The 13691-nt window shown below is 40.9% G+C and overlaps 1 protein-coding gene across 4 annotated transcripts in view; it reads left to right on the top strand.

The window, feature by feature from the left end:
• Nucleotides 1–11298, top strand: part of UBA6 (ubiquitin like modifier activating enzyme 6) — a 52270-nt gene extending 40972 nt beyond the window's left edge. For all 4 annotated transcript variants that reach the window (XM_048846900.2, XM_048846897.2, XM_048846898.2 and 1 more), the window contains 7 exons: nucleotides 46–117; nucleotides 1146–1263; nucleotides 2252–2445; nucleotides 4683–4810; nucleotides 6460–6547; nucleotides 6873–6967; nucleotides 9154–11298. In XM_048846900.2, the coding sequence (XP_048702857.2) occupies nucleotides 46–117; nucleotides 1146–1263; nucleotides 2252–2445; nucleotides 4683–4810; nucleotides 6460–6547; nucleotides 6873–6967; nucleotides 9154–9289 (831 nt within the window). In that variant the 3' untranslated portion in view covers nucleotides 9290–11298. The remainder of the gene's footprint in view (nucleotides 1–45; nucleotides 118–1145; nucleotides 1264–2251; nucleotides 2446–4682; nucleotides 4811–6459; nucleotides 6548–6872; nucleotides 6968–9153) is intronic.
• The last annotated feature ends 2393 nt before the right edge of the window (nucleotides 11299–13691 follow it).

Here is a 13691-nt window from a genome sequence, read left to right as displayed (position 1 = left end):
TCTTATAAAAGTAAGCTGCAATTATGTTTATTTTAAAAAAAACAGGATATGTCAGAAGAAACTATTTTGAAGATAATTTCAGGAGTAAATATACAAGAGTTCAGACCTTCAAATAAAGTAGGTTTAATATTTTAATAAGCTCTAAGTTAAGCAAACACCTTTCTTGTGATCTTCCTTTTGTCGGTTGGTAATTCTCCCTTTCCTGTTATGTGGAGGAACTCCTGCTGAGAATATGGTTTGTGTAGCATATGTTCTTGCTTTGTTTCTCCAGGTTGTATATTCAAGATTTTGCATTTAAATATCCCAGCTAAATTGAGCCAAAATGAAGCTGACAATGATCTGAACTCTTCAAAATTATTTTTTGTTTTTAAATTGAATCATATAAGTGCAGTCCATGGCCTTAAGCCTCCAGGCTTTTTTTATACCTGCACATCAACGTTTTTTAGTTAACTTTTAATTACCGTTACCATCAATGCTCTGGGTTACATTATTGTAATACTAGGAAAGAAAATGGGATTGTTTTTCTCCATGACATAAAGCTAATGTTTTAGAGCTGTATTAACCAAAAAGATTTCAGTGGGTCAGATCAGGCTGCAGCTGCTGAAAATACGTGGCAACAAACTGTCTCTTGTAATTTTTTATGTTGCAGCTTTGTGGAGAATGGAGTTGTTGAGACTATAAATCCTGTTCATGTGTGGTGCTGTTACGTTGTCGGTGATCTTGATAGTTTGGCAGAAAGACGTATCTGACCCCTTCATATGTAAGGGCTTCTCTGTGTTTGAAATCCAACAGCAGCAGGGTTGCAGCTCTGCAGCTGTTGCGCTTCAGTGCAGACACTGCCTAAGCCAGTGGGAGGGTTTCTGTCCGCGCAGGTAATAACACCTCCCTGACAGGCAGTAGCTCGGTCGACAGAAGAATTCTTCCATTGATTTAGTGCTGCTTACACCGGGGGTTTGGTTGGCTTAACTGTGCCGCTCAGGGATGTGGATTTCTTCAGTTTTCCTAGCTGTTGAGAAAAGATCAGCTTTTTGGTTAGATGTTGGTGATAATGCAAGGCATGCCACATGTAATCTGTTTGGGCAACCGTGGCTCTGGAGCTAAGGGTAATACCATGCCACATACTCAGCTGCTGCATATATTCATAGGTTGTGCAGACAGATGAAACTGCAAGAAAACCAGACCATATTCCAGTAAGCAGTGAGGATGAGAGGAATGCTATTTTCCAGCTGGAAAAAGCCATATTATCCAATGAAGCTCTGAAAAGTGAGTAACTTCCTTTGTAAAGTACTCCACTACTTGTTGAGTTTTAGCTGCTACCGTAGTGCCATCTGTGTGCTGCTCAAGTCTTTGGAAAAATAGTTTAGTGCCTCGCCAGCTTTTCACTTTGGAGAGGGTTTTTAAAGCTTTCTTGTGTATCACCTAAAAAACTAAAAATTTCTTTTAAGAGATAATAGCTATCCGTAACAGGTTGTTTAAAAATATAAAAAAGCACAGACTGACTTCTAAGGGTTCCCTAAGAAATAAACATCTAAGTCCTAGTGGCTTTGCCATTATGACTGTTGTATCTCTTGAAGTACAGGTTCTCAACCTGGGAGTCACAAATGGGCGTTAGAGCATTGTGACCACCCTGCCCTTTTCCTGTTGCTATGCGTGTGTGGGTGGGTCCTGGCTAGATCCCAGCCAGACTGGGAGTGGTCTTGGTATGGAAAAAAGGTGAACTGCTGCCTTAAATTACTTTCTTAAGGGGAACTTGATTTGTAATTGCTCTAATAGTAAAAGAGTGCCTGGTCAGGTACTTCAGACATGTGAAAATATTGATGCTTAAAAAAGTAATAATTAGATGTAACTCTAGTCTTAGTGAAATGATTACACACTGCTAACACTTACACAAAGGGGATCCGTACAGTACAGGGTGGGGAGAAAAACCCCATGCCTGGGTGGGGAAGAATGCCCACAAAACAGTCCAACACTGGTTCCTGGCACTGCAAAGTAAATTAAGTGCTTGGTGTCTCCATTAATATTAAAAAACAAAACAAAAAACCCGCACCCAAATGCAATAAACTCAGTCCTCAAATATGGCAGCTGGTTTTCTTTGTAGCACAGATACCCCTGCACCAGGACCTAATACTCCCATATCTTTAAAAAGCATATAATTGAAACTGTATTAATCAAATAAATTACTGATGTTCTGGATCTATTTTAGAATTCATTCATCTTACTGGTCAACATTTGATTTTTGTTTCATGAACAGATGACTTGCAAATGAAGATGCTCTCCTTTGAAAAAGATGATGATGCAAACGGGCATATAGACTTCATAACAGCAGCATCTAATCTGCGAGCCAAGATGTACAACATTGAACCAGCGGATCGGCTCAAAACAAAGCGGATCGCTGGAAAGATTATTCCTGCCATTGCAACTGCTACTGCTGCCGTGTCTGGCTTGGTCAGTGAGTTTACATTTTGAGGAATCTTTATTTTGCGAAACCACCTCTGATCTGCGAGAAGCAAATCCCCTCTTTTCTGCCTGTTCTTCATTATTTGAGTGTTGGTTAATGCTAATACATCCCTGCTGCAAGACTTTTGGTAAAACTGATCCTAATCTAGGTTTAACTTTACAGTGGCCTCTTGCTTCTGTGATCCTGCAGCGTAGGCTTTATGGCATTCTGGAAAGATTGGGAAGGGGGTATTAATTACCAGTATAATATACTTATCTTTAAACAAGTAGAAAACTTTGAAAGGCAAGAAGCAGTGTTTTCTGTGGTATAGAATATGTGTGTTAAAACTCACCATTTTGAATGTGATACAGCATTTGGTGTTAGCAGTATGAGAATCCAATGGCATAGTTTATAAACCAATTTCATCATGCTTTTAATGCTAGTTTAGCAATTAGAAGGAAACTTTAATGTGCAAACATTAAGGGTAACTACTGTATTTACAAAAGATTTGATGAACTAGTATTAAAATAGGATAAACCTATTAATGTTAACACCAGTGTGAGTGTGACACGTATTAGCAAGAAGGTGTCAGCTACCAGACTTGAGGTAAAACGTCAGTTTGCAGTCCTTTATTTCACATACATTCTTCACTTTATATTTGAGAAATGTTTACTCCATTGAGATCAATACAGGCCATGTGCTGTCAAGGAGAGAAGCAGTTGCCACTGAGTTTAATCTTATGTAATGTAAGAGTAGGTGAGAGTCCCTTTAATTACTTGAAATTAAATGCATGCCCCTTCCTTTTTCTGTTGTGAAGAGGTCATGTATTTTTAGCAGTGGAATAGCAAAGAAATTGTTTATAGTCCAGGAGAATAAAGGCCTGGAGTGTGTCTTGGTGATCTGTGTATGGATCTCTGAATTTCCATGGTCACTTCCACACAGAGGGGTAGGTATTCTCTGCAGCACCATCCTTTGCTCTGTGCACCAATTTCTACGTAGTAATACAGGTGGAAGAGTCATATTCCCTCACCTTGGGTCCTTTCCACTGCTGTTGGGCAGCCAGTGTTGGCATGGCACAGGCAGGAGCAGTAATGCTGTGGGAGAGGGGGACTAGCAGAGCTAAGAGTGCCTTTCAGTCTGGTGGGTTTTGGGGGTGGTGTTTCAGCCTTCAGTGTATACAGTCTGTTAACCTCTTCCACCAGAGGGAACCTTTCCAGAGGAGGGTGTGAGCCAGCCCATGTTCATGATTGCTGCATACCTGGGTTCTGATGATAGAACTTCATTTGTAGCAGAATAAAAACACATTCATAGCTCAAAAAACTCCATTAATTTTGAATATAAAGCAACAAATAACTTACCAACGAAGTGGGGAAAAACCTGAACACAGTATTGGCGTTTTTGCAGAAAACCTCAATCTTAAACTGGAAAACCAACAGTAATGTCAATGCGGTCGAGGTTCAGCTATTTCTACGCAACTCCATTTTTGGCTGGGAATTTCCTCGGTTTCCAAAAATGATGACAAAGTTTCAGTGATGGGACTAGCTTTCATGCTATGCACTGACTGAGGAAGTTGCAACTTATGCAGGGATAGATTCCACTTCTTCCCCAGACCACCCCAAAGCCTGCTGCTCTCCATATCAGAGATGCTGCAAACTTTGCTGTATTGGAGTTCAGAACTCTTTGCAATACCAATAACCTAGCCTCTCTTCCTGTCTCCCACCAAAAAACAGTCAAAGCTCTTAGTCCTTGCCAAAACCAGCAGAATAAAACATACTTGGAGTTACTAGGCCAAGATGTTGGGTTATTACTAACCAAATTTTTAAAATGTTTGAGATCTGAGATCACTACCTTATTTTTTCTGAACCCATCTCTCCCAAGTTCCTTGTCTGGTTTGTCTCAAGCTTTCCAGAAAATTCTGCCCTAATGTAAGAACACATACGCCTGGACATAGAATTGGAGATATTAGGGAGGGGTTTGAAATTGGGCATACAGGAAGGTTAACCTTAATTATGCCCCGCCATGCTGACACTCTGTCCCCTTTCTCTGACAGTGATTTCTATTGTTCCTATTAATATTAATGGAAGACCATACCAAATGTCTTCCGCCTACCAGTCTTAGCCTGCTGTAAGTCCTTTACTTGAATTGGCGTGCTGCTGAGTACATCAAATTTTATGTACCAGCTTTATCCCAAGAAATTCTGTAATTTGTAAAGTATTAAGTAACTCTGTCTTTGTGTTTACCCTAGGTTGCCCTGGAACTGATCAAAATTGTGGGTGAACATCCATTTGAAGCATATAAGAACTGTTTTTTAAATCTAGCCATTCCAATAATAGTGTTCACAGAAGCTGCTGAAGTAAGAAAAACAGAAATAAGGTAAGGAGCACAATGATGGTGTGTTGTCTAGGAACTTATGTTTGATATTTGAGAGGGGTGTACTGTTACATCAGGATCTGGAGACACGCAGTATGTATGGGAATTGGAGGGAACCCATACAACCTGGCTACGTGTTGTCTTTTGGTCCTCATACAACAACAATATGAAGAAACTACAGTTGGGTTCCAAGTAACTATGTTAATTTTGTACAGACATACAAGGCCTCGCTACCTACTACAGCTCTAGCTGGTTTCTAAACCACAGAACACAGTGAGCACTTGGAGGGGTAGTATGCAATTCCTATCACTACACTTTTCAGAGGAACAGCCGTGTTAGTCTGTATTCGCAAAAAGAAAAGGAGTACTTGTGGCACCTTAGAGACTAACCAATTTATTTGAGCATGAGCTTTCGTGAGCCACAGCTCACTTCATCAGATGTGTACCGTGGAAACTGCAGCAGACTTTATATACACACAGAGAATATGAAACAATACCTCCTCCCACCCCACTGTCCTGCTGGTAATAGCTTATCTAAAGTGATCAACAGGTGGGCCATTTCCAGCACAAATCCAGGTTTTCTCACCCTCCACCCCCCCACACAAATTCACTCTCCTGCTGGTGCTAGCCCATCCAAAGTGACAACTCTTTACATAATCAAGTCGGGCTATTTCCTGCATAGATAGTGAGAAAACCTGGATCTATGCAGGAAATAGCCCGACTTGATTATGTAAAGAGTTGTCACTTTGGATGGGCTAGCACCAGCAGGAGAGTGAATTTGTGTGGGGGGGTGGAGGGTGAGAAAACCTGGATTTGTGCTGGAAATGGCCCACCTGTTGATCACTTTAGATAAGCTATTACCAGCAGGACAGTGGGGTGGGAGGAGGTATTGTTTCATATTCTCTGTGTGTATATAAAGTCTACTGCAGTTTCCACGGTATGCATCTGATGAAGTGAGCTGTGGCTCACGAAAGCTCATGCTCAAATAAATTGGTTAGTCTCTAAGGTGCCACAAGTACTCCTTTTCTTATCACTACACTAAGCATTACTAGTATTCTTAGATCTGGTGTGGCTGTTCTCAAATGTACAGTGCAAGGATTTGGAAAGCCAACATAAACATTCTGACCTATACAAACTGGAGACCAGATTTTCCAAAGTGCTCAGCCTTGTTCTCAATGGGAGCTGCTGATTATTGAACAATTTTGAATGTCTGGTCCCTGCTTACTGCCTTTTTAATTATTATTTCAGTTAATAAATGTATTAGTCAAACATTGTTCAGTCTGCATAGTCTTTGGTTGCAAATATACATATCTATGCAGTATAAAACTACAAGTTTGCCAGTATCTTTCTTCACCTTATTTGTTTTACAGTAATATCTAGAGGCCTAATCTGGGTTCAGGGCTTCATTGTACTAAGTAATGTGTACATGCATACTGAGGGATGGTCTCTACTTCAGAGAACTTAGTCTAAATAGACAAGACAGACAAAGGGAGGGAGGGGAAATAGGGGCAGAGAGAGGAGGAAAGTTAAACAGTAGGTTAATAGCAGAGCTACTGATAATGACAATATCAGTTTCTGAAGAAAAGACTTTGAATCCACACTTCCAGAGTGCAAGATAAATGAATGTTTAGCACTCTGTTCTTTTTCAAACAGAAATGGAATATCATTTACAATCTGGGACAGGTGGACTATTTATGGGAAAGAAGATTTCACTCTGCTGGACTTCATAAATGCTGTCAGAGTAAGACTTCACTTACTGTAATGGTTTAGTAGAGGTTGTGGGGAAAATGGCTTCATTTTTTTCTGGCTTGTGTCAAGCTCCAATTAATGCCAAAATAATTTTTAGGAATAAGTGCATGTTTGTGTGGCCCCTGATCAGTGCTGTCAATTGAGTATATAAAACGATTCAATCAAATCAATTTCAATAAACCATTGGTCAATTTTATATTTAATGCATGGACATTTTTCTTATCTGGGACGTTGCTTTTTAGAAATGGTTTCATCATTTGGAACTAACTGTCTGTCTGTCTGCAGTCTGCTAAAATGTTTGCATTCCTGAATTGTAGGAGAAATACGGAATAGAGCCAACAATGGTTGTACAGGGCGTCAAAATGCTGTATGTTCCTGTGATGCCTGGACACATCAAAAGATTAAAGCTGACGTAAGTACTAATAAGGTAGTAAAAACGAACTGTGGCTCCAGGGATGTGACCTGGTACGTTAATGATTCTTTTTACTTACTTAATGTGGCTGGCACCTAGATACCATGGTGATAGGCACAGCATAAATACATGAAAGCTCTTGATAGCTCCATTCCCTCAAGGGATTCTTGAGCAGCAACTTGGAGTTCTGTCACCCGTTCACCGTACGCTACGCTGTAACTCGAGCCAAAACTGCAGATGCAACTGCAGGGACGGCAGTACTACGAGCATCTCTGCTGACAGCTTCCCTACACCCTTCTCCACTCTGAACACGGCTTGCCAGTCACCCATATGTGGAATACACATAGGGACCATCACTCGAAGAAGAAATGGAGGTTACTTACTGTAACTGGAGGTTCTTTGAGATGGGTGGTCCCTATCTGTATTCCACTACCTGCCCTTCTTCCCTTCTGCTTTGGATACTGTTGGATTGTGCTAAGAGGAGGAACTGAAGAGGCATCAACCCGCACTGCCTCTAATACCCTTGGTCAGGAGCACAAGGGAAGCAACTGCGCATGTGTGCGTCAACGGATTCTGCTCTGGAAAATCTCTGGTCTTGGGCACATGGCATGCATGCGTACCCATGTGTAGAATACAGATAGGATCCACACATCTTGAAGGACCTCCAGTTACAGTAAGTAGCCTCCATTTCCAGAGTACTGAGTGCTGGGAGCACAAAGCTGCAGTTTATAGCTGTTTATCATGTAGCTGGCTGCCAGCAGGCGTTTCCACAGTGAAAATGGAGTCCCCTCACATAAGTTTGGTTATATTTTATTCACCCTACAAAGTGGTTTTCTTTGTTCTCTTGAAGTTTAGTTTTTAGGTGCACTGGTGACTGTAGTGCATTTTGAGTGACCTTATAAACCCTGATCGGTTTTTATTTCCGAGGCGCTGCATATTTTCATTCTTGCTCTAAAAATAATTGCAACCACCCAATGGCTCAGATTCGCCAATGTAGGCGTTTGTGTCATGCCCTTGCATTCAGAATGATGCTCTGCTGCATCAGTTTGTCATTCTGTCTTATGAAACTTGCTTTTAAGGATGGCTGGGTGGCTCCATTGAATTTACTGTCCACCTCTTGTGGAAGGGTAAGACCCTTAATTGTTCAGGTGAGAAGAGACTTACGCTTTCAGTGGTTCTTGTAATGTAGCAAATTTCAAAGAGAGCAAACTTCAACTAGATTCCAAATGAAGACTGCAAAACTCATAGACTCTCACTGCAGAGCACTGATCTGCTACGCCATCTCAATCAAAATAGTCAAAATATTTTTGGGTAACTAGTAAATGTGTAATCTAACAGTGTTAATTGGCTCTTGCAGATCAGAATGTTCTTATAAGTTTTATTTAAGAATAAGATGCTGTACAATGAGGCCACTCTTCCAGGGTGGTACTTCAATAATAAAACCACATACGGGGCATGTTTTAGTGCTATCTACTGCAATAAGCCTACTAGCATTGCAGCTGATATTCAGCAAGGGCTCAATCCTGGCTCTTTGCCACCACCACTATCCAACTCCAAAATCCCTGACAATAGAAGGCCCAAACTGCAGCAGAACAGTCCCATTGCAAGCGGACCCTATAACTTCCTGCACGCAGAGCTCCATGATGGCTTTCTCCAGAGAACCATGGAAAGAGCCATTGTCGGTGGACAGTGGAGGTTTTGGAAATGTGACCATTGGATTTGTTCATACACAGTACAAATCCATTGGTCAAAACTGCTTGTGGGGTGTACAAAGGGCCATGCCCATGACTACTGCCCATATGATCGGGGCAACAGCTCTTGCATGGATCTATCTGCCCTATTGGTGGATGATGGGGGAAAGAATTGTTGTTTTCCTCCAGACTCCCAGCCCTGCACAAAATCTTTTCTTTGCTTTTTATCACAAGCAACATAATCATTCAGAGGTTGACTGATCTCGGAGCAAAAGCAGAAATACACTAACTGAAATGTGACCTTCCACAACCAAGAGAGAGCAACTTTGGTATATCGCATTAATAGAAGTTTCATTGTCTTTAACCACACTTCTGATGGGTTGCACTTCATTCCTGGAAGAGCTGTCAAAATAAAACAACTTCCCATAACACAGGATAGCTCAGCCCAGCCGGCTCTTTGCTTCTTTTCATGCTCTTGTCTTCCTTTCTTTGCAGGATGCAAAAGCTAGTGAAACCATCAGCTGATAAAAAATATGTGGATCTCACGGTGTCGTTTGCTCCAGAAACAGATGGAGATGAAGACTTGCCAGGGCCACCAGTGAGATACTACTTCATCCATGAAGACAATTGATGGTAATGCTACTAAAGTCGCTCTAGGACCATTTGCTTTGAAGGGAGTGTGCTGATTTCGGCTTAAATCAAATAATACATATTTCTTTGGTGAAGCCTTAATTAAATCAGGAACAGTCAAAGTCAGTGAATTGCACTGAAGAGGTCTGTCAAACTGGATTTACTGTTCACCTGTCCCTATTCTCTGCATACATCTGCCCGTTCATAAAGAGGACTGGAGGTTTGCTGAAATGGAATGTCATGTATAATGCGTACCACAAAGAAGAGATTTATATTAATTTATGGGGGAAGGGGGAAAATGGCAAACTTAGCATCTTATTTCAATATGCAAGATAAACGTTAAATGGGGGGGGAAGCAAAAATTGGGGAAATTGTTTTATAACATGGTGGTCAATAATGTTTCATAATCCATTTCTCATGACTCTCTTCTAAAATTGGGGTGCCAACCACATAATCTGAGCACTAGGCCAAATTCATCCCAAGTGTAATTCTATTAAAAAAGCAAATGAATTTGCCTCACTTACATTGTCGGTGTTCTCTTCTGAGCCATTGCTATTACTGTATGTTGGAGCAGTTATTTTTAGGTCAGTCTGGATGTGGAAATGCAGGGGGCGGATTCTCAGCTGGTGTAAATTGTCATAACTCATTGAAATCAACCGAGTGATGACAGTTGAGTTCTGCCCCAAGATTGCAGTTTGGGAACAGTGAAGTACGGAGAAAGCTGAATTTTGTTGGAGAGTTATGCCCTTATTCTCCCAATTAAGCTCTTCTGCTTGATGAAGAGGCAGGTGAAGTTGTGGCTTAAATTTTCTGCTTCCAAATTAAGAGCACAGTAGCAAATTGTTACCTTTTGAAGGGGGAGGGTCAAGAGGCTATTCTGTGTATTTCATATCAAACATTTGGTTCTTGTTATCTCCTCTTGGTGCCGTAACTCTAGAAGGAAGCTTTATATAGCATATCTGTCTCTACAACACAAATCTGAGTTAATCTGAAAATTGAGTTTATATTGGCCTCAAACTATAATTTAGGTGTCTAAAGTCTGATAGATCCATTTAATTCAGTGGCAGTCAGGAAATCATTTTGGCAATTAGTAGAAAATGCTGGTGCAGTACGACAGCATCAGTGGCAGAATTCTTCAGCATCTACGCACTGGACAGGTGAGCTTGTGTGAATTGTTTCCCTGATTATGGAAAAACTAAAGCAAGTGAGATGGGAACAAAAATCTAATCTACTAACATCGCCCTAAACATTATTATTAGTTTTGCTTTGGAAATAGTTTGCATTTACTGTATCTCCTGCATATGATGCAAAACTTGTTCACCACTATAAAATCAGTGATGTCAATATATGATTCAGTTTATTAACCTTTAGGGATATTTTGGAGCCTAAAATATTGGATAATTGTGCTTGTTCTCATCCCCCCTTTCCTCCCAATTGGTTTATTCAAGAACAAAATATCCGGATGGTTCGGCATTTGGACACCAAATATGTATTGAATTTACAAGCTGGAATCCACTAAAATTATTCCAATATTTGGGAATAAGTCTTAAATGTAGTACCTCTTTTGTAAGGTGTATATATTTTTTACTCTCAACATAGTTTATAGATATTTTATAGTTTTAACAGATTTGGTTTGAAACCCAGCTGGTTTATTTAACTTTTTTTTTTTTTTTTTTTTTTTACAACTTATTCTTTAAAAAAAAAAAACACACAAAAACCGAACATTCTGTAAAACAGGCAAAGAGATGGCATTCGTAGAGATGGCAAAGTGCATAATAATTGACATAGGGCAAAAGGCAGACAGGGAAGACTATTTGAGAGTAAATATCTGTTTCTGAGTACTGACTGAAATGTGTGTTCCCCCCCCAGCAATAGCAGGGACTGCAAATCCCAAATGAAATCTGTGATATAGGTTTTATTTTTTATTTAAATGTTTGGGGCAAACGTAAAGCACTGTGAACTCTAAAAGTCAGGGGCTGGGAAACAATAAAATGTAATTTGAGTAACTAACTTCTTTGTTTATTTACTCAACATGAAAGCGGAGTCGGGTATGTTAGCTGGATGTTAATATCACATAGAACACCTTTGAAAATAAGGAGTCTATAAAAGTCTGTTAGTCTGGGTGCTTTCCTGACTTAGATCTGATGGTCTCTTCAGGGTTAAAAGTCAATATTCAAATGTAACATACCGAGTGGCCTTTATTAACAGCTTCCTATTTCCTGACAGCATGTAGTTACATGCTGTGTTGGCACTTGAAAACAGGGCTTGCTCCAGCATTGAACACTCATGCACTTTTGTGAACTCTCAATATACAGGTGGTGGGAATTGGGGGGCCAAAATTAGCGAAACACAGAGACATCTCCACATCTCACAAATAGTGGGTGCCCTTTGGGTGCCTTCTGTGGATGATTTCTGCCTAGCTGAACCAATGTATTTACAGTAGTATATATGCTAGGTCACTGCGCATTCTCAGTTTGATGTGTATTTCTCTGGATTTGTCTGAACAGAGGTTGACAGGAGTAGGTTTTTATTACCAAATGTAAAGAGAACGTAGCATGTGACAGAAATGTGTGTGGCCCTACCAGCCAGTAACAATTGCTGTTCATCTTTTCTCACATTAAAAATAACCTGAACTACTGACAAAGCGGATGAACATCTTTTTAAATGGAGGTGTCTGTAGTGACCTAATAGCTGCCAGGTGAGCACTGATTCATCTCAGTAATATATCAACCAGGAGCCCTAATTACAACATGAACCATGCTACTGCTAATCACTTCAGCAAAACCACAATTTGCACATGGAAAGTACAAGACACAAATGTAGTGAAGAAGAATAAAAATTCCCCATTATTTCAATTCACAGCAATGTGCAAATTTCAACTTGGGATATTGCAAACTGCTGCTAAGTGATGCTACTCAGAGAGATTACTTCAGCAGAATGGTCCTCCTCTGTATGCTCTGAAATAATCTGAAATGCTTTTTTTTTTATAAACATGAAGTTGCTCTCTAATACTTTGGAAAAATCGCTGTTCAGCAAAAAGGATACAACAATGTACGGTGTGAAAAGCCGTGTGCTCTCCCTTATTTCTCCATTTGAGTAAGACTGAAGAGGTGGTGGGGAAAGCACCTACGAGAGATGAAGATTATTTCTGCCATGTTGAGGGCATACATCCACCTCTTTTTGCTCCATTTGCAGTTTTGGGCTACTACTGAGCTGCTATTAGATGCTCATAGCAGCAGTGACCACCATGGCTCTCTGAGCTACAGGTTGTTTCCATTTCTTGCAGAATTAGGCACTGTCTATAGAAGCATGATCCATCACCACAAGATTTTGCTCTACAGCACGTTATCCCTTCAATCGATTCGGAACTCAAAGCTGGTGCAAAGTGCCCCAACTTCAACTTAAGTGGGGAAACTTCACTGATTGATTACCTGTTGATTTCTGAGTGGACCTTACGGTGTTTAGTTCTGAACTGTAAAGCTCTAAATGGACTGGAAGCTTCCTAGGTGAGGGACTGCTTTTCTCACCCGATATACAGTGCTGCTGCAGTTGCTGTTTACTGCTCAAGCTGGACCTACTCAATTAATACAAGTGGGGTTGCAGTACTGGTGGAAGCAAATCCTTTGGGAGGGCCTCTGAATTTCAAAATTCATTTTCCTCTTCCTTGGGCCACAGTAGCCCAAGCCTAGACTTTATGGGACTCTCTGAAGATCCATTTCTTTTGGCAGGGTACGGGGAGGGAAGGGCTGAAATGGGTTGCCCTCCCTCCCTGCTTTTGAGGAATATAAGAACATAAAAATGGCCAAACTGGGTCAGACTAAAGGTCCATCTAGCCCAGTAGCCTGTCTTCTGACAGTGGCCAATGCCAGGTGCCCCAGAGGGAATGAACAGAACAGGTCATCATCAAGTGATCCATCCCCTGACACTTATTCCCAGCTTCTGGCAAACAGAGGCTAGGGACACCATCCCTGCCCATCCTAGCTAATAGCCATCAATGGACCTATCCTCCATTAATTTATCTAGTTCTTTTTTGAACCCTGTTACAGTTTTGGCCTTCACAACATCCTCTGGCAAAGAGTTCCACAGGTTGACTGTGTTGTGTGAAAAAATACTTCCTTTTGTTTGTTTTAAATCTGCCTATTAATTTAATTTGGCGACCGCCCCTCCTCCCCCCGCCCCAGTGACTTACCTAGCAGCCTAAATTTGGCCTCCAGGACCTCTCACCTATCCTTCCCTATGTCATTAGTACCTACATGTACCACAACCACCAGCTCCTCCCCAGCACTACACATAAGTCTATCTCGATGTCTCAACCTTCACACCAGTCAGGCAAGTCACCATGCGGTTTTCGCGGTCATTGCAAATCCAGCGATCTATGTTTCTAATGATTGAATCCCCCATAA

Source organism: Caretta caretta, chromosome 4 (assembly GCF_965140235.1).
Source record: "Caretta caretta isolate rCarCar2 chromosome 4, rCarCar1.hap1, whole genome shotgun sequence".
NCBI lineage: Eukaryota > Metazoa > Chordata > Testudines > Cheloniidae > Caretta > Caretta caretta.
Note: the sequence above shows the minus strand (reverse complement) of the source record. Positions and strands in the feature narration are given on the sequence as shown.